Raw genomic sequence first — 21,262 nt, 5'->3', positions numbered from 1 at the left:
AGACCAGTGGAACAGACTAGAGACTCCAGACATTAACCCAAACATAAAAAAAAAAAAAAAAAAGATTGCATACTGTATGAGATTCTATTTCCACGAAATATGCAGAATAGGCAAATCCGTAGAGGCAGAGAGCAGACTAGTGTTTGCCAGGGCTGAGGGGAAGGGAGAATGGGAAGTACTGCTCATGGGTATGGGGTTTCCTTCTGGGCTGCAGAAAATGTTTGCAACTACATTGAGGTGACAGTTGCACAACACTGTGTTTGAACTAAATACCACTGGATTATTATACACTTCAAAATCGTCAATTTTATGTTATGTGAATTTCACCTTAATTGTAAAGTCTATGTGTATTGTGGGGAGGGATGTGGTGGAGTTTGAGTTCAAGAGCTGGGGAGACAGAGCATGAACCTCCCCCCTCCATTTACTAGCCATATGATCTCGGGCAACGGATGCTATTGCCTGGCTTCTGTTTATTCATCTTTAAAATGGGCATAACCGTCATACCCACCACCTGGGGCTACTGTGAGGAGGAGGATCCAAGCGAGATCATGCACGCCCAGGTCATGGAGTGCCAGGAGTTGATTAGTGGAGGCTGCGGTTGTTCTGGGCAAGGGGGAGGTCCCTCGGGTGAGCCGTGGCCTGGGAGGCAGACCTGCACAGATCCTGAGCCATGGTTCCCCTTTCAGTCCCAGTTCCTAAATAAACACCTATGAACAGAGGAAAGGAAAACACCTCCTCCTCAGGTCTTCAGAAGAGCTGCGAGGCCGCAGAGGGGACTTCCCCAGGGAGGTAGCAGCGAAGGAGGGGAAGTAACAGGTCTCTGGGAGCGGGAGGACACGGAGACTGTCAAGGGGCCTTCTCTGCGGATACTTCAAGACCTTGGCATCCTTTGACTCCCTTCCCTCAGCCCCCTCCGCGGGGGAGGAAGCGGATCTGGTATGTCGGGGGCAGTTTGCCCACACCACTCTCCCGGGGTGTGAGGTCGATGTCCTTAGGAGCCACCGGGCCGGCCACTGAGAATTGCTGGAGGATGGTGGTGAAGAAGAGGAATAGCTCGTTGCGGGCAATGCCTTCACCAAGACAAATGCGCTTCCCTGTGGGCACAGAGGGCACCAATGTGGGTGGGGGGCGAACAGGCATTCTTTGCCCCCTCCCATCCCAGAGACAGACGCCTGTGGGCATTGTGACCAGTTTGCACGGGATTGGCCTTTAACCTGCCGTTCAGGGTGGATGTTTAAAGGGGTTCCCAAGCCCGGATGCCAATCTCTGGGTGGATGTGCTTGCCCATTTTTCCAGGAGAGATTTCGTAGCTTCTGTTAGATTTCCAAAGCGTTTGCTTCTGGTTGGAAGTGCGTGCGTATCTGTCTCCACATGTGTAGGTGTGTGCATATTTCTGACAGCGTTTTTAATGTCCTTCATTTCTAGTATGGGGAGAATGATACCTCTCCCATAGGGCTATTGTGATGCTAAAGCCGTTAATATTTGTAAAAGTTCTTAGACAAGCATTTGGCCCGTCCTAAGGATTCTGTGGGTGTAGTTATTGCTTTGTTTGTTTCTGGGTGTGTGCGGTGCAGAGTGTGTGGGTATATCTGGCATGGCATGTGCTTGTCTGGCTGAAGGTTGTCTTCTTATGTCAGCCTGAGAGCCGTGGGCTTTAAGAGTTCTGGGGAAATAAAAGCCCAAATTGTACATAAAATTGTGAGTGGGGCTGAGGCACAGGAGACTGGAGTCCATGGCTTCCTGCGGATTCTGAGGTGTACGGAGCCCCCCACCCCCACCACCATCGGTCACAAACCAAGGGCTTGGGGAGGAATGAGGGCCGCAGGGAGTCGGGAAAGGCAGAGGCGCAGACGGCTCCTCCTTGACCTCCGGGCGTCTTGATCTGCCCGCTGACAGCGTGGGGCAGGCTGTTCAGGTTCCAGGGATGGGTCCCAGCCCCTTGGGCTCTAACACCTCTGGCTTGCTTGGTCCTTCGTTCTGCCCGTGGCAGGCTGCCCAGGCTTGCCTCCCGTCTGCACCCGCTGTCGGGCATGGTCTCTCTCTCTCTCTCCTCTTTTCTCTGCTTTCTTCAATCTCAACTCCCTGTCTCTGTCTCTGTGGATTGACTCTGTCTGCACCTCTCTCATTTTTCACCTCCCTCTACAGATACGGATTTTCTCCTTCGCTGTTTCTTCTTCTCCGTTCATGTCGCTTTGGGTTTTTCCCTCTCTTATGCTCTCTCTCTCCCTCTTCGCCTCCTTTCCCTCCTCCTCCTTCTCCCTCTCTCTGCTTCTCACTCCCTCTGTCCTCATCTGACTGTCTCTGTCCTTGTTTCTCTGCATCTCTGCCTCACTCTAAACTTACAGCAGGAATTGAATGGAGGAACTGACCCCCGTCCCACCGCCCTGCGTGTCCCCCAGCTGTCACATAAGGTGACGTGAGAGAGGAGGCCACTGCACGGGGCAGAGCCAGGAGCCTTGGGCCACCAAAGTCACTGATGGAAATCAAAACTAGGGACTTGACTCTGGGCTCCTCAGGTACACTTTCCAAGGTAGTCAGGACTTCCTATTTGAGCTCCCAAAGGCCCATTAGAGCATTTATCACAATAATGATTAATTATAATAATAGTAATTGCTCCAAAGCTCTTTCTTTGTGCCCAGCAGTTCTAAGCATATGGCAAACATCAGTTAATTTAATGAGGTATTATTTTGTGACCATTTGTTGGAAGCCCATCTCCGCTGCTGATTGACCTTTTCCTGGGGCAGGAATTGTGTCTCTGTGACTTAACGAAAGCACTACCTTCAGTCTCGAAAAGAGCACTGGGTTCAGAGTAGTGCTCCACAGATATTTTATACTGAGGTGTGGGGAGGTTAAAATACTTTCCCAAGGTCCAGCTTACCAAGATATGTCTATGGGACATGATCTTAATTCTCCAGCAGCCTCTATGGTTGTAGTGAAGATGGAGTGGGTTAACACAGTTAAGCCAATTGCGTATACTAACTGCTCAATAAACAAAGACCTCTCCTTGTTGCCTCAAGCTGGGAATGGCACTTGCACTCTGGTGCCTAGGAAAGGGAGTTTGGGTCCAGCTTACCTATGGAGAAGGGGACAAAAGCCTCACTCTTCTTCAGTGCCCCATTGGCATCCAGAAAGTGGTCAGGGTTGAAGGAGTCTGGTTTTTCGAAGTAAAGTGGGTCGTGGAGAGCAGAGCTCAGGATGGGATATACTTCAGTATCCTGAAGGAGAGTCACAAGATGGAAAGATATTGCCATTCCCTTCCCAACCCCACTCCCCAAAAGCGAACAAAACAAACAGAAGAAGAGGGCCCCAGTGATAAAACCACAAAGAGGTCAAGTTCAGAGATGACTAGAACCCGGATGCCCACACAGGCAAGATTCAGGACCCGGCTGGCCTCACCTTGGGGATGATGTAGCCTCGGAAGTAGGTGTCTTTTATGACCGTGTGGGGCACGCCAAGGGGGATGAGGTCCCCAAATCTCTGCATCTCGTGGATGACTGCATCAGTGTATGGCATGTTGGCTCTGTCATCAAGTGCTGGAGGGCGATGTGGGCCGATCACCTGGTCAATTTCCTTTTGAACTTTCTCTGCAAAGAAGAGTGGGACCAGTAAGCCTCACTTTAAAGAAGCATCTCAGCAGGGACCTTGTTTTCTATGTGCTAATGCGCTGGGAACAATTTATAGTAAGGGTTAGATTATTGACACCTTTCAGAGAAACCAGCTTGGAGTGGGGTGAGGGGGGAGTGTAAAGAAGCAAGAATTCTCACCCTTTGAAATTTAATGAATGTTATGGATTATCTCCCCACCAGCACAGGTAAGTACACGCATGCACACACACACACACACACACACTCGTATCACAATTTTGCATAGAATTTCCAATCAAGAACTCAAGGCTATGAGTCTATTATAATTCCCCCTCTAAGATGAGTAGAAAATGATTTGTTGTGTGTCTATTATAGTTGAGGCTCTGTGCTAGGTCGTCAGGAATATAACAATAGAGTAGATCAATAAATTAACACATGAACACCTGAATAAATAACTAAATGAATCCATCAATCAATGGGTCAATGCACGAATGGAAAGATTAATAAATGCAAGAATATTAATGAATGGATATATGTATGTACTTATAGAGATTAATTAATGGATCATTAATTAGCAAATGGTCCATAAACCACCTGAATGGATAGATAACTAGATTTATGGAGGAACAAGTGAATGAATAAATTAGTGAAGGAATAGGTAAAGGAATAAATGGGTGGATAGACTGAATGAGACATGAATAAATCAAGGATGAATAAATGACTGAATTGTTAAATGAATGCTAGATGGATGAAGGATGAATCATAAGACTGACCAATGGAAGGATTAAGAAGTGAAACCTGGTTCATAGAAGGACAGATGGATGCAAAGGATCAACAGATGAACCAATTAATCCAAATAAAGAATGGAAGTGTACGTGCTTGGATGAATCATAGATGAAAGAATCCGAGTGTACAAGTTAATTAATGAGTAAAAGGACAGGCAGATGAATGGTTGGGTGGATGGATGATCTTTAAGTCATCAGAGGAAACGGTGGGCGAACAGACTGACGGATTCTTCATTCGTCCAGCCACCAACAGGGCTGGCTTACTTGGGGGCTCATTCGAAACTCGCAGTGCTCCTGGTATAAGAGTAGATCTCTGCCTCTTCCATTCACGAAAGACCCCTAGTTGCACTTGCACGTGACACAAAAAGGGGTGAGAAGCGCCCCCTGGATGGGCTGTCCCCAGCCGCCCACCTGTAATGTGTGGGTATTTGAGCATGATCAGGAAACCATAGCGGAGGGTGGTGCTGGTGGTCTCCGTGCCGGCGAAGAAGAGCGCGAGCGTGTTGAGGATGAGGTTCTTGTGGTGGAACTCGCTGTCGGGGATGTCCTTGTCCTGCGCCCGGGGAGGGTGCGTGTCAGGCAGCTGGGGACGCTGCCCGCCTGCTGTCCGAGCGCCCTCCACCTGTTGCTGGGTCTCCCACCGACTGGCTCGCTTCTCCTGCCTATGCCCAGCCGGGCCCCACTCTCGCTGTCTCTTTCCGCCTCTCTTCACTCTACCTGGCTCTGTTCCCGTCCATCTCTGCATCTCTTTGGGCGTTTGCCTCTTCCTCACCCAGCCTCTTCCTGCCTGTGTGGGCCTCCCCACCCGTTGCGGTGTTTTGTCCCTGGTCTGTATTCCTGACTCTCTCCTCCCTACTTTCTCCTTCCTTTCATCTCCCCTCCGTCCCCTTCCGCTTGCCTCCCACCCTCCCCTCGTTCCCACTCTGCACCCCTCTCCCCCCGCCCCGCCCCGCCCACTGCCCTCTCCCAGGCCCACTTTGTCCATGCGGAGCAGGTAGGTGTCGATGAAGTCCCTCGGGGCACTGGGATCCAGGGCTCTGCGGTGTTCCTCTACACTGTGGCCAATGAACGTGTTGATTTCCTGCAGGTTTCTGTAGACTTGCCTGTGCGTGCCAGGAAAGTACTTCAAGAAGTTGGAGAAGAGCTCGAACATCTGTGGAAAGAAGGGGCTGTGAGGCCCTCCTGGGCCCTCGCACCTCAGAGGGGAAACTCTGTCTCCCTCTGTCTCTGTTTCTCTCACTGTCTCTGTCTCTATGTCTTTGTCCCTGTCTCTCTGTATCTGAGTCCCTCACTCACTGACTCTGTGTCTCCTTTGATCTCTTATGCTCACTCATTTCTCTTTCTGCATCTCCCTCCCTCATCCTCAAGTCCTTTTGCTGGTCTCTGACCCACCTCTCTGCCTCTCCCCTTTCCACCATCCCTTCCTTCGGCGTGTCTCTCCTTCCCATCGCCTCTCTGTGCTTCTGTTACCTCCGCCGGTCTGTTTGGTGCAGACTCTCTCTGACTCTTTCCACTGTTCCCATCGCCCTTGCTCTGTCAGGCACAGACAGCGTGATGCTTACGCAGATGAGTCTACTGGCTACTTCAGACTACTGATCTATTATGGAGCATATTTTATTGTTCTGAATGCAGAAGCACATAAAGTACAATGTAAAATTCCTTCCTAATGCCTCCTCCTAGAGATAATCATTGCTAACTGGTGGGTCTCCTTCCAGACTTTTCTCTCTCCATGGTTTTCTCTGAGAGGAAAAAAACTGAAATCAGCTGTTGGGCTAGTTGCAAACACCTGGGCCCCTTTCCGACACTCCAGTAGAAGGTCGTGGGAGTTTGTCGTTGTGACAGTCCTATGTGCAGATCTGACATATTCTCCTGGCTAAGAACGATAGCAAAGCATACCATTCTGCAGTCAGTTTAATTGTTTCAACTTAATATACAACTGGGTATTTCCAGGTTAGTCAAGAAAGAGGACTTTATTATGTTATTTTCAAAGGGGGCATATTAAGTTAGTGATGGATATCAAAGTACAGCATAGACAATATAGTCAATAATATTCTAATATCTTTCTATGTTGACAGACAGATAGTAACTACATTAGTTGGGGTGAGCATGTAATAATGTAGATAACTGTCAAACCACTGTGTTGCATAGTTGAAACCAATACAATATTGTATACAATATTGAAGTTATACTTTAATATCAAATAAATAAATAAACAATAAATGAAGAGCGTATTACTTTATAACCTGGGAGGCATTTTTTAAAAATCAGGAAAAGGGAGGAGAAACAGGGAAAATGAAGAAACGTGGTTCCTTATTTTCATGGATGCTGGAATTTCTTCAAGAGAGGGACCTTGCAGACAGAGGCAAAGATTCAGAGGAATCCGGGACAGATGATAGAGAGCCTGAGAGTCTGATTCATTTTCTCTCTCTCTCTCTCTCGTCTTCAACTCTGTCTCCTGGGATCTCTTTATCTCGGCCCTTCCTCTTGTTATCTCTGCCTTCCCTTCCAAGCCCTCCTTTGTTAGTCTCTCTGATTCTCTGACTCTCTTTCCTCCCTCCTCCCCTTTTTTCACACAGTCTCTCAGCTTCTGTCTCAACGTCTCGTACTCCCTAAAGGTCTCGGGATCCTTCTCTCCTGTTGTCTCCGCCCTTCCTCCAGCCCAAAGCTGCATTTTTGGGGCCCCCGGTGCAGATGTCTCCTTAAGCTGCCCTGGCTGTCCCCTCATGTCCTCCCTCCCTCCGCCTCCCCCTGACCTGGCTGGAGAGGGAGCTGATGAGCGAGAAGGTCTGGTAGAATAGGTCCAGCAGCCGCAGGAACCTGGGATCTTTGTAGTCAAAGCGTTCTCCAAAGACAATGGAGCAGATGATGTTGGCGGTAATGGAGTGGAAATATAAGGTGGGGTCCTTGAGGGCTCCTAGGAGAAGAAGGAGGCACAGGTCATGGAACACAGACCGGGGAGCATTTGGCTGCTGCTCCATCCCTGTGTCCTCCAAGGCTCGGTAATGATAAGGAAAACAGTAATGTCAACAGCCAACACTCAGTAGCCTATGTGACGGGCTGGGCCCTATTCTGAGCACTACACATATAATTTTATTGAATTCTCACATTAAGCCTGTGAGGAAGGTGTGATTCTGTTATCCCCATTTCCTAGCTGGGCAGACAGAAAGGTTAAGTCGTTTGACCGGGGATCCCCAGCTACTACTCCCTGGAGCCAGGATTCAGATCCAAGCAGGTCAGCCACTGCACCTGTCCCCCCCACCCAGGCCCCAGCTCTGACTCTGGAAGCCGGTAGAGTGCAGTCCCAGGGGCCGGGGGCACGCAGAGCAAGTGCTGCATCTGTCACAAGCGCCCCTCTGCCTCGCCCTCCTCTCCTCTCCACCTCTAGGGCTCTCTGGCCCTCAGGGAACCCCTCTGCACCTGCTAGTCAGTCGCGCATGCCAGACTCCATCCTCAGAGCCCAGGAGCACCAGGTGCACGGTCAGTGCGGCCTGTCTCTGTGGGTGTCACCTGTCCGTCTTGTCTTGACCCTTCCCAAGCCCCTCTGCCTCCCATTTTCCCTGCCTTGGTTTCTCTCTGCCTCGGCTTCTTGCTGCCCCTCCGAGTGCCCTCTGCTCTCCCTCTTTGTCTGGGTCCCTCCGTCTCTCCCTCTCTGTCTCTCTGTCTGTGTCACCCTGTTCCCTCCTGCCTTTCTCAGTCCTCTGTCCCTATTCTTCTATTGCTCCCTATGTCTCTGCCTCCTACGTTCCCTTCCAGCCTCTACACTATGTCCCCCAGCCTCTTAAGAAAGGACCCTGACCCCCTCAGGTCTCATAAACAGCTGTTTATGGAGAATCCAGGAACAGACAAAAGGGCTTCTTTGCCAGTGCACCCAGGACCAGAGCAGTACACCCCGACTGCCTCCCTCGCCCACTGCCGGCCTGCGATCAGTTCACCCGAGGGAAGGAAAACACACTTCCTCATTTTCAGAGTCCTTAGTTTTCCCTTTTCTCTTTTTGCTTTCACTTTATATAAATCCTAGTTTTGCCTTTACTAGATACAATTAACCCCTAAGCTGGTTTCCCTGAGGACAGTGCAGAGCCCTCTGCTCTTCATTTATGTCTGAGTCGTCCTCCGTGCCACGCGTCGGCTCCCTCCAGCTCCTGTGCCCCTCTCCCACCAGGCTCTGACCGTCTCTATGCCCCTCTCTCTGTCCCGGTCCCTCTGTCCTACGGTCTCCCAGGCTCTGTCTTTTCTCTCTACCTCTCTTTCTCTGCCTGCGGATACCCCTTTCTTTGCTTTGCACCCTGCATCTCTCCGGGTTTCATTGTCTTCCTTTCCTACCCACGCCCCTGGGCTCACCCTGGGTTTTCCGCAGCTCCTCCACCAGACACTGAGCCTCCTCCTGAATCTTCTGCTCGATGCTCCGCTTTCCCATCCCGAAGTCCCTCATGGTGGCCAGAGAGAATCTACGGAGGGCCTTCCAACGTTCCCCGTTGGCAAAGATCACACCTGGGGGGTAGAGGAGGCACAGGGTGTAGAGAAGTTGGAAGGAGACTCTGGGTCCCTCCCCACCCCTTACCTCCCCTTCCCAGGCTCACCCTCCCCAAGCTCCATTCTCCATCTTGTCCCATCCCTGTGACTCTGAGTCCCTTACCATATCCCTTGAAGATTGGGTCAACAATGGCGATTTTCCCTCTGCCAGAGAAGGCCTCAGCTTGGTCCACCAGGGCCTCCCGCAGGGCCTCTGTCCCACAAAGCATGACTATTGGCCTTGGTCCCAGATACACCGTGAAGACATCCCCATATTTTTCTCGGAGCTGCCAAGCATACACATACCCAGGGTTGCTATTAGTCAGTATGCCAACCCCCATGTTAAACCATTAAAACACTTAGACACAGATTGGTAATTAGCTGCTGTCCCCAAGGCACTCCACTCCAGGCTGTCTTTCCCCTTCCAGAATGCAGCAACTAAAGGGTTAACCCACCACCCAGCCAGGGTCCATGTGATTGGTGCCCTACGCAGTACAGATGGTTAAATATCTCTAATATCACCCCTGCACATACCCTTAAATCTGGCCAGATCCTCCCAACATCACAGCTAAAGAATCATCCTTCTTGTGACCCAACTTTGACCTGCTACCTGCCTCCTGCCAAATTCCCTGGAGAACTATCCTGAACCACCCATTCCGTAGACATGAAAGAAAAGTGACGGCCCCCTAAGGGTAATCATGAAATCTGAAAAATCACGATATCAGTACAGCCACTCGGGAAACAGCTCAGCAATATTTACTGAAGCTGAAAGTATGTATACTCAGCGACTCAGTGACTTTATTCCCACATACATCCCAGCCAAAATGAACACATACGTTCACCAAAAAACAAAACAAAACAAAACAAAAAAACGAACAAGGAAGACTGATCAATAAAATGCTCAGCAACAAAGACAAAGAATAAATACATAGTGATATATTCATACCATGGAATTCTATGCAGCAATGAAAAGGCACAATCCATTACTACAGCCAACAACATGAATGAAACTCCCAGTGTAACATTGAGCTAAAGCAGCTGGACACAAAAGAGTCCATACATCATAACTCTATTTATATGAAGTTCAAACACAGGTAACATGAATCTGTGGTGTCAGGATAGTGGCAGAGGAGCAGCTGGACAGGGACATGAGGGGGATTCTGGGGACAGGCCATGTTTGTTACTTATCTGTAAGTCAATTACATGAGTGTGTTCATTTCATAAAATTCACTGAGCTGAACACTTAAGATTTGTGCACTTTTTAGGGCGATGTTAAACCTCACTGAAAAGTTGACTTAAAATCGTAAAAAGGTTGTTTACTGGAAAATCTCTCACATTGACCTTGGCCAAGCCCCTTCACTGGTCTCCTGTGGAGGTCCAGAAGCAATATCACCCTGGAAGTGAGGTCACCCTGAAAGCGACATCACCAGACCCAGTTACAGGATGTAATATCACCGGAAGTGATATTTCCAGGGAATGGTATCAACAAGAAGTGAGATCACCGGAAACAGAAGCAACTACACGGGATATGAGATCACCTGATATGAGATCAGTCCAGAAGTGACATCATTATGAGCCTGGGTATATAAGTGGTGCTCAGAAAATAAACTGCATCACTTGTCTGCCATCAGCAGGCAGTGAACCTCCTGATCTCAGCTTTGGTTTCTGTGCCTTTCTTGTATCTTTCTCTGTTTTCTTAAAGCTCCTCCTCCACTCCACTCAGGTTCAGCTGATTTGTGGAGCTGGTCTCCGCAGTCTCCCTGTCTCCACTACAATCATTTCACGACCCACCCCAACCTAGGGCAAGAGTAATCTTATTAAAATGTAAATTAAATAGTATTTCTAACTTGCTCCAAACCCTCCAGCACTCTGACTTAGCTGAGAATAGGATCTGACATCCCCACTGCAGTTCACAGGGCCCCACATGAAGTGGCCCCATCCCCTCACCCAGCTCCCGCTCCCACGCACCCCTCTGCTCACGCAGACCCAGCCTCCATGTTGTCCCCCAAATATGCTGAGCTTTCTCCTGCTTCAAGGTTCTTGCACCAACGCTTCCTCTCTCTGATGTCTTCCTCCTGCATCTTTCAGAGCCTCTGCTCAGAAACAAAGCAAGACCGAGCCTTCACCCCCGCCCACCCTAAAGTAGCCCTACCACTTTCTAGAATAGCACTCTGCTTTATTTTCATCATAGCTTCCGTCTAACCTAATATTTCCTTATTGGTTTATTTTGTATGCCATGTCCAATGCCACATCATCAATGCCTAGAATATTCCCCAGCACACAGAAGTTGCCCAGGAAATAACTACTGAATGAGTGAATAAATGAGTGAGGGGATCAAAATAGTTGCCATTTTTCAGGTGGGACTGAACTGGGCAAGATTTTTGGAGGAGAGGCGATGGTAGGTGGATTTTGAAAGAACAGTGACTTTTTGTGCATTTAGCACTAGTGCCCTGAGCCTTGGCACCCATAGGTATGATAATATTAATGTTTCCCTTTGTGTTGCTTGTTTAGAAAAGGAAGTGAAGAGAAAGTGCCCACGTTTGAAGACAAGGATTGAGTACCCAGTGTTCACTGGCACTCCTTGGCTGACCACCTTGGGTGAATTACACATAAGATCCACCCATCCAGGCTAACATGAGATTTACATATCAAAAGAACTTCAGAACCTACAAAGCACTACACAGATATTAACTAATTTTATTTACATTGCTAATTAGTATGGTGCTGTCCAACACAGTAGCCACAAGTGACTATTGAGCACCTAAGACGTGGGCTAATTGGAAATGAGATGTGCCGTAAGTGTGGAACACAGGCTCACAAATGGGGACCAGCCCTGAAAATTCTCTGAGCAGATAATGCCGATCTAGTCACACAAAGTTTAATTTAGCTTTTTTTGAAAGACTAACTGTACCTGGATCATTGCTTGCTCTGCCTCTGGAAACCATAAGCAAAACTTAAAACTGTTTCCCAAGGTTGATTTAATCTAACCACTCAACACCCTATCATTTGAGAGAATTCCAATGTTATAACCAATCATGGTGAAAAATAGTCACTGCCTTCTCACTATAGAAGCTGCCTTAGAACAACATACCCCTGAGCCTCGTTCCGTGTTTTGGTTTGAGTGCTTCGGTCTGCAACTATCTTCTTGACGTGTGCATGATAAACTTCTACTAATTGTTAAAAGACAAAGTATGTGGCTGCCATTTGACAAGTCTGCCTACTATACACCAGGCTCTATGAAATATCTCCTCTGATCCTCACAACAATCTTGGGAGCACACATCCTTACCCATCACCACCTCATTTTACAGAAGAGGAAACTGAGGCTCAATGAATGAGAGTTGAATGTGAAACACAAGCAGACATCTGACTGCAGAAAGATTGGGGAGCATATTGGTGAATGGAGGACCAGTACCGCCACCCCATCAACCTCACCATGACACCCACTATCCCATATGCACCCCCCTCCCTCTCTTAACTGATTTATCTCTCTCTCCACAGAGATGCAATGATAGTAGAGGTCACGGACACTTAGAGGGTCCTTGGAGGGCCATGGAAGAGCTTTATTGAGTCTGGAATTCTCAACATTTTATGCAAAAATGGATGTGGATATTTGGAGGGAAGGGAACTCCCAGCCTTCATCGAATTCTCAAAGGGTCTAGTGACCCTCACATTTCTAGGCAGCTTCAGTCTATGAGGCATTGGACGTGAAGAGACCCCAGCTGGGCCCCAGCGTCCCCTCTGTGAACAAGTAACTTCCCCAGGCTGAGCCTCACTGTCCTTATCTATAAGATGGGGATAGTACCTTACCGAGCCCACAGAGTGTTGTAAATGAGACCTAATGAATTCCCACAATACAGATAAAACCCGGCCACATAATTCTGAGTGAAGAAAATAAGTTCAGGAGTTTACCCAAAAGCATGGTACCCTAGTGATGCATTGAAGACAATGAACTAAGTAATACATACTTGGGGCCTCTCGGTATGTGACAAAACTCTCGATTAAAAGCAAAGGAAGGGCAAGCCCAAGACTCAAAACTGTGGTTGCCATAGAGTTTGGGGGGCATGGAGCAGCACAGGGCGGCTGGAAATTACATCAGTGTGCCAGTTCCTCCACAGGTTCATGGGCGTAGATGACATTATTAGCAAATAAACAGATACCAAACACAAAATCAGATCTGGAAAGCAGTGATACAGAGCCTAGTAAACACTCCATGGTGTCAGCTACCACACAGCATTAATGTGCACCCTGGTGAGCACCTGCCCCTGGCCTCCCCATCCTGCTCTCCCTCCCACCTCCCCATTGTCCAGGTCCTGACATGAGCCCGCTGTGTGCTCTCTTTGGCTGGCAGAGGAGAAACCTGCTTGCTGGTGCCATCAACCCATTTTTCTCTTTCTCCCAGTGGGGGGCAGTTACCCAGGGATGCAACACAGGGTGGCAGAAGAGTATGAAATTCTATTCTCAGGGCTCATTCCCAGATGCCTCTTCGTGCCCGGTTGCCCACTCCAGGGACAGTGCCCACACACCTCAACGGAGCAGGCACACCTCTTTCTATCTGACTATCCTCCACCCTGCTCAGCTCCAGGACCCTCACTCACCACCCTTCACACACCCCACCCCGGATCCTGGAAGGCCGTCTCACTCCTAGTGAGTGCTCCCCAAGTACAGGGGCAGGAGCCACGCTGGGACTCTGTCACCTGCATCTCACCTTCATGAAGGATTTGAGTAAGCCTCTTCTGTCCATCTGCAGAAGGTTCCCCACGAAGGGCAGAGGACGGGGGCCTGGCGGGAGGCGGCCATGGCCCTTCGGGTGGCCCCTGGCCAGGAGAAGCAAGAGTCCCAGGAGGAGAGCAAGGAAGAAGAGGACGCTGAGCTCCATGATCCACGCCCTGCTGCCTTCTACCCAACTGCAGCCTTGAGCTGGGCCTTTTATCTGGAAACTACCTCCGCAAGCAGTTGTGTAACTTCATCAGTTCCCTGCCACCCCTTCATCATTGTCCAGGAGTGTGAACTTGAAAGAGAAGTCCTAGGCGTCCCACACTTCCTAGTCAGGTAACCCTAGACGTTGGCAGAAACCTTGGCACAGATACCAAGGTCCACATGAATGGGTGTGTGCACACACCATACTTGTGTTTACTTCTGTGGGGACAAGTGAACTCAAAACTGCTTTTCTTGGTCATGTTTGGGTGTTAGACTTTTGTCCATGCTTGCCTGCAACATCTGTGTGTGCTTCTGTGATTTTTACATGTGGAGGGGTGTTTGTATGTATATGAACATGCTGATGTGCTAATGTGTTACTGTGTCTGAGGCAGTGTGTGATCATGTATAATTGTTGCACGCAGGCATGTGTGTATTTAGGTGGGCTCACGTGTGTTTGTGTTGACGTGGTGGTGCTAGTGGCAAATGGCCCTGTATGTGAGTGTGCATGCTTGTGTGTGCGCAGCCCCGGCGCCTGTCTTTGTGGGGCCATCGGGTGCTTGGTGTCTCTCTCTCCAGTCGTCCTTCCTTCCACCCCCCATTCTGTGACAGCCACAGATGGGGCTGGTGGCAGAAACAGGAGCAGAGAGAGACACAGACCAGAACAGGTGGGAATCAGAGGTGGAGAGAGACAGAGAGACTAAGACCTGGCAGGTGGAGATTTGAGTCCTCGGGGTGGTCCTCACCTTGCCTCTGGGCTCTGTCCTCACAGAGCAGGACATTTCTCGGGCCCTCTCTGGATAATCTGCATGTGTGTGTGTCTCTCTGTCTCTTGCTATCTCTCCTGACTCATTGTCCCTGTTTCTGCCTTTAGATGCTAGCTGACTCCAGGAGCACAGAGTCAGCGTTCATTTTTGATTGATGTCCACCTGGCCCACATCTGTCTCCATCATCACTCTGAGACCCTGGCAGTCTCAGGCCGTATCTGCTGAATACATGGATGAATGTGTCCTTGTCCACCTACTGTGCTCTGGGTCCGGCTTCCCACCTCTCTGTCTCTCTCCTCTGAAATGTTAGGCAATGTTAGGCAAACCCCTCTTTGGACCCAGGACCTTGACCCTGGGGGTTGAGTCATATGCCACCAACCCGAGAGGAGTGGACTGACAACCCTGACATCTGGAACGCAGGGGTGGAACCTCCACTTTCCTGACCTGGGAGAGATGCCACCGTGGACTTTCCTGACCCCAGGTCCTGGCTGCCACTGTGCAGTGTGATCTGGCACTGACCCTGGGTCTGATTCCAGCCCCAAGAATCACTGATGGGGAAGCATCAAGTGCTTCAAACAGAGTAACTCACTCAGCCTCACCCTTTGAGGTGGGTATTGTTGTCATATGCACTTGATAGATAGGGATAATGAAGCACAGAGAGGTGGAGAGTTTTACCCAAAGTCACACAGCAGGTTAGAGTCCCATTGTCCAACATGGTAGCCACTTGCCACAGGTGGGTATTAAGCACTTGAAATAGGGATAGTAGAAATAATTAAAATTAAAAATCTAATTTTAGTTATAAAACTGATACTCAATTCAGTTATTAGAAAACTTCTAAGTATATTTGAAACAACTTAGGTAGATGAATCTACTTTTTTAATTGTAAATCTCCTGAAATCTAAATACAGAGCAGGTGTTTCTGAAGATAAGTTAGGCTGCAAGTTATGATGTGTTATGAGTGCAAAACACATACGACCTTCCAAAGACTTAGAATGAAAATGAGAGGCAGTGATTGCACTGCAGCCTGGAAACTCCTTTAAGGTCAAAACTGAGGTTAGGGTAGTGCTCTCCTGTTTTGGTTCCCATCTCTCAGGGATAACTGTCCTTCGTGGCCTGACGTCCTGTCTCATAAAACCTCTTTCCTATCTTGTTTCCACGTGGTGGTTATTTTGGCAAGAAGGCTTACGTGGGCACTGTCCTCATCTTGGCCATAAGGTGCTATATGTGCCTTCCTGGGATGAGGTGGTGGCGTCTGCACGTAAGCTTGTGTAGGCTTGTGTAGGCTTGTGGTGTTTTCTGGGTGAGGTGTGTTTACATTTGCATGGTGGCAGTGGTATGTGCTCCTGAATATGAGTATGCATGTGCGTGTTGTATATTTGTGCATGTGTGTGTGTGTGTGTGTGCGTGCGCACATGCATGCACATATCCTGGGCCTGCAGACGCTCAGCATTTTTCTCCTTCACCTCCCTTTTTCCATGACAGCCTTAAAGACAGAGATGATGAAAGCAACAGAGAGAGATGATGAGCAAAACAAAGGTGGTGAGGCCCAGAGGCAGGGGCAGAACAGGTGGAGAGCGGCAGAGACCGCGATCTGAGAATGGAACATACAGTCAGCTCAGAGGCCTGTCTCTCTTGGGCTCTTTGTGTCTCTCTGACCAAACCAGACAGTTCTCTCCTTGTCCCTTCTGTCTGTGTCCCCCAGGTGTGGGTGTCTTTTTCAGACCCTCTCTGCAGCTCTCTCTCTTGAGTTTTCCCTCTTTCTTGGTCTGTCTGTCTCTCTCTCCAGGCTCTGAGTTCCAGGAGTGCAGAGTCTGGGTCCAATTTAGGGGATGTCCACTAGGCTCAGATCTGCCCCATTCATTCAGGTTGCCCACCGTGTGAATGAATGTGTCCACGTCTGCCTGTCATTGCCTCGCTATCAGCCTTTGTCTTTCCCTCTCCTTTAAAATGGGGAAAGCAGCACCTTGTTTGCAAAGCTAAACAAACCACTCGCCCCCACTGAGGATCCTGATTCCAGCAGGTGGGGCAGGCTATGTCACCCCACATGCATGGGAGTGAGGCAAGTATGTGCTTTACCTGAATCTGAAGACCAAAGCTATCAGGGCCAGCCGTACCCTAAACTCCTCTAACCTGGGAGAGACTGAAAATCCTGACCTCTTGAGTCCAGGGATGGAACCTACACTTTCTTGAACTTGGAGAGGTGCCACTATGGCCTTTCCTGGCCCCAGGTCCTGGCTCCTGCTCTTCTGTGTAACCTGTGTGGTCTGGCCCTGAGGTTGGGGTCATCGTTCCAACCCCAGGAACCACAGATGGGGAGACATGAAGTGCTTTACATGGAGTAACTCTCTTAATCCTCACCCTGTGGCGAGAAGGCTTACGTGGGCACTGTCCTCATCTTGGCCATAAGGTGCTATATGTGCCTTCCTGGGATGAGGTGGTGGCGTCTGCACGTAAGCTTGTGTAGGCTTGTGTAGGCTTGTGTAGGCTTGTGGTATTGTGGTCCTCCCCACTCTATAGGTGGAAAGAGTGAAGCACAGAGAGGCTAAGACCTTGCCCAGGGTCACACAGTTGTCTAGAGGTAGAATCAGGTAGTAGAGCCAGTCTAGTTCCAGGGCCTACTATTTCAAACACTTCCCTATGCTGCCTTTCTGAAAGCAGGGCTGAGATACAGGGAGAGATAGCAGACAGTGGGAGGCAGAAAGGGAAAGAGAGAAGGTGAGAGGCAGAAGAGGACAGTAAATTCTGGGAAAAGGGATTCTATGGATAAACCAAGAAGGGAGAGACTAGGTTAAACAAAATAAACTGGTTCCTCCCCCTGTAGGACTTTTCAGGGCCTTTAGATTGTTGATGTGCACTATAAATACTTCATCAAGAAGAGAGGGGAGTTGACAGCAGCTCCCCCGCTGATATGACCTATTATTTCTTTTCTTTCTTTTTTTTTTTTCTTTTTTCTCTTTTGGAAGACCCATCACTGCCTCCCAGGTCTGGGCCTCCAGCAGGCACTCTGGGAAGTGCTCACATGTCAGAATACAGCCCTCGTTTTTAGTCAGACAGACTCAGTCTCAAAACCCAGCTGCATCATTTCTTTGTCATGCCAAAGATATTTGAGCAAGGGTCTGCCCCTGTGTGGATAAAGTGAAGGCTCTTATGGCCAAGATTCTCACCTGGCCCTCGTTGGCTAGCTCACTACAGACATGTGGGCAATACGTTGTTATCGACTCCATATAAAAAGTTCTGCCTGGTGCTCTGTGTGACGCGGTGTCATGGCTGCAAGGCTGCAGGAAGGCAGAGACGAGACTAGAGTGGTGGCAGTGCTGAAGACAGAGACTGAGATGGCTGTGGGGGTAGAAAAGTCTGGAAGCAGAGACCGGCTTGCTGCATGCAGACTCGCTCTGAGTGGATGGGATTCTAGGGACTGACCTGCCACTGTGGGAATAAAATCGGGTATAAACCTTTCACCCCAAGACTGTTCCACTGTCATTTCTTTGGTCTCATTGAATCCATAGTGAACTTGTCTGGGGCTGAAACCCACTGGCAAGACACCCTGCAAGCCTGGGGTCTCATCTGGAAAATGTGGGTACCTACCCAACAGGGTCATCCTGAGGGTGGGGAAAAGACCTGAGATGCAAGAGGCTTGACACATAACAGGCGCTTAGTGACTGCACGCCACAGGGAGAAAGAGAGACTGTGGCTACAGAGAGGCAGGCAGCCCCAGAAGGAGCCTCATGGCAGGACGAGGCAGCAAGAGGGAGAAACACGAGACAAGGTTCTGGTGAGACAGTGAGAGCGGCAAGCAGTCATTCAAAACACAGACGGGGCACCTATGCCCCGCCAGGCCCTCCTCCAGCCCTGGGGATGCAGCTGTAAACAAAACAGGCAAGTACCTGACATCCCAGGGAGGGACAGATGAAAGTGAAAGAGGTAAGCACAGTGACTCACCTCGCAACAAGGCCGGATTCAGGCATTGGGCCCTGCTTTGTGCTTCCTGGTTGTTCTCCCTCCACGTGCACCAAGCGTGAAGTCATTTGATCATCATATGGGAGTGCGGCAGTGTTATTGTCAGGGCAGGGGGCACAGAGATGGAAGTGGTGGTGCCTGAGGCAGGGGGAGCACAGGCATGGCAGAGAGGCAGGTGGAGAGATGAGGACAGGTGGTGAGAGGAACCGGGCCCCCCCCCCACGCAAAGACAGGAAGACAGACCTAGAAACGTGGAAAATGAAGATACGCGAGAGACAGAAAGGACAGGATGCTGAGGGGACTAGTGAGGGGCTGAGGGGACTAGTGAGGGGTAGAGGGCACTAGTGAGGGGTGGAGGGGACTTGTGACGGGCTGAGGGGACTAGTGAGGGGTGGAGGGGACTAGTGAGGGGCAGAGGGGACTAGTGAGGGGCTAAGGGGACTTGTGAGGGGCTGAGGGGACTAGTGAGGGGCAGAGGGGACTAGTGAGGGGCTAAGGGGACTTGTGAGGGGCTGAGGGGACTAGTGAGGGGTGGAGGGGACTAGTGAGGGGTGGAGGGGACTAGTGAGGGGCTAAGGGGACTTGTGAGGGGCTGAGGGGACTAGTGAGGGGTGGAGGGGACTAGTGAGGGGCTGAGGGGACTTGTGAGGGGCTGAGGGGACTAGTGAGGGGAGGAGGGGACTAGTGAGGGGCTGAGGGGACTAGTGAGGGGCGGAGGGGACTTGTGACGGGCTGAGGGGACTAGTGAGGGGCTGAGGGGACTAGTAAAGGGCTGAGGGTACTAGTGAGGGATGGAGGGGACTTGTGAGGGGCTGAGGGGACTAGTGAGGGGCGGAGGGGACTAGTGAGGGGCGGAGGGGACTAGTGAGGGGCGGAGGGGACTAGTGAGGGGCGGAGGGGACTAGTGAGGGGCGGAGGGGACTAGTGAGGGGCAGAGGGGACTAGTGAGGGGTGGAGGGGACTTGTGACGGGCTGAGGGGACTAGTGAGGGGCGGAGGGGACTAGTGAGGGGCAGAGGGGACTAGTGAGGGGCATAGGGGACTAGTGAGGGGCTAAGGGGACTTGTGAGGGGCTGAGGGGACTAGTGAGGGGTGGAGGGGACTAGTGAGGGGCTGAGGGGACTAGTGAGGGGCGGAGGGGAGTAGTGAGGGGCAGAGGGGAGTAGTGAGGGGCGGAGGGGACTAGTGAGGGGTGGAGGGGACTTGTGACGGGCTGAGGGGACTAGTGAGGGGCGGAGGGGACTAGTGAGGGGCGGAGGGGACTAGTGAGGGGCTGAGGGGACTAGTGAGGGGCGGAGGGGACTAGTGAGGGGCAGAGGGGACTAGTGAGGGGCGGAGGGGACTTGTGACGGGCTGAGGGGACTAGTGAGGGGCAGAGGGGACTAGTGGGGGGCAGAGGGGACTAGTGAGGGGCTGAGGGGACTAGTGAGGGGCGGAGGAGACTAGTGAGGGATGGAGGGGACTTGTGAGGGGCTGAGGGGACTAGTGAGGGGTGGAGGGGACTAGTGAGGGGCTGAGGGGACTAGTGAGGGGCGGAGGGGACTAGTGAGGGGCAGAGGGGACTAGTGAGGGGTGGAGGGGACTTGTGACGGGCTGAGGGAACTAGTGAGGGGCAGAGGGGACTAGTGAGGGGCAGAGGGGACTAGTGAGGGGCGGAGGGGACTAGTGAGGGGCAGAGGGGACTAGTGAGGGGTGGAGGGGACTTGTGACGGGCTGAGGGAACTAGTGAGGGGCTGAGGGGACTAGTGAGGGGTGGAGGGGACTAGTGAGGGGCAGAGGGGACTAGTGAGGGGTGGAGGGGACTTGTGACGGGCTGAGGGAACTAGTGATGGGTGGAGGGGACTAGTGATGGGTGGAGGGGACTTGTGATGGGTGGAGGGAAAGGCAGCGGGAAGGATGAAAGCTAGACCTGGCCAGCTCCTCCCTGCCCCCTCCCAGACTCAGGGGAGCCAGCCTGGATTACTTCCTCCTCCTGCTTTTCCCGGCCAGGACTGGGCCCCCAGCGCCCAGGCTTCACAGCCCTGCCTGTGTTTCTTCTCTCTTTATTCCTCCTTCTCCTCTTTGTAGGCCCCCCCATGTGGGCCTGTGCCCAGGCCCGCCATCCCTCTCAGGGCCGGGCAACCTCCTGCAGCTGAGGGGCGCCCTTCCTCTAGGCTGTGCTCAGGGCAAGCACAAGGCAGGTCTCAGGTGTGTGGGGGCCCAGGACTGGTTTGCAGAGAGAGGGGAGCCTGGGGGAATTCCCCATCAGAAGTGCCCAGGGGCAGAAACCTGGAGAAACCCAGGAAGAGCGAGGCAGCAAAAGACAGAAACAGACAAGGAGAGTAAGAGACAGGGAGAAGAGCAGAGTGAAAGAGATACAGGAGAGACAGAGACATGGAGAATCTGGGAAAGAAATGCAGAGAGAGAGACAGAGATCATGACAGAGAAATGGCAAGGCCAGGAGACACCCTGAGGGAGAGAACAGGGAAGCTCGAGAGTGAGGCAGAGGGACCACGAGTCAGAAACAGAGAGGCACACAGAGAGAGGGATGGAAACACAGATGTGGGGACCCAGGAGGTAGGGGCCCCAGAGAGGGACCCTGAGAGAAGCAGCCAGAGGGAAAGAGGAACAGACTGGGAGGTACGGGGACATGAAGACACAGAGACACAGAGAGACCCCAGATCGGAGGGAAACCGTGCGACAGAGACACACACACAGGGCAGCACTGGAGCAGACACATGCCCGGAGACAGACAGGTACACGGGG

General features: G+C 51.0%; 1 protein-coding gene across 1 annotated transcript; it reads right to left on the bottom strand.

Annotated features, from left to right (window-relative positions):
• Nucleotides 1–450: 450 nt before the first annotated feature.
• LOC108405662 (cytochrome P450 2B4-like) lies at nt 451–13,843 on the bottom strand. Its single transcript, XM_017673928.3, has 9 exons — nt 13,586–13,843; nt 9,003–9,165; nt 8,708–8,857; nt 7,123–7,283; nt 5,346–5,522; nt 4,781–4,922; nt 3,397–3,584; nt 3,074–3,215; nt 451–1,094 (listed from the first exon to the last, which is right to left on the bottom strand). Exons 1-9 carry the CDS (start codon nt 13,754–13,756, stop codon nt 904–906), a joined length of 1,485 nt encoding a protein of 494 aa, XP_017529417.1. The 5' UTR covers nt 13,757–13,843; the 3' UTR covers nt 451–903.
• Nucleotides 13,844–21,262: the final 7,419 nt, after the last annotated feature.

This window comes from Manis javanica, chromosome 17 (assembly GCF_040802235.1).
Source record: "Manis javanica isolate MJ-LG chromosome 17, MJ_LKY, whole genome shotgun sequence".
NCBI lineage: Eukaryota > Metazoa > Chordata > Mammalia > Pholidota > Manidae > Manis > Manis javanica.
The sequence above is the reverse complement of the archived record's forward strand: the minus strand, read 5'-3'. Positions and strand labels throughout refer to the sequence as shown.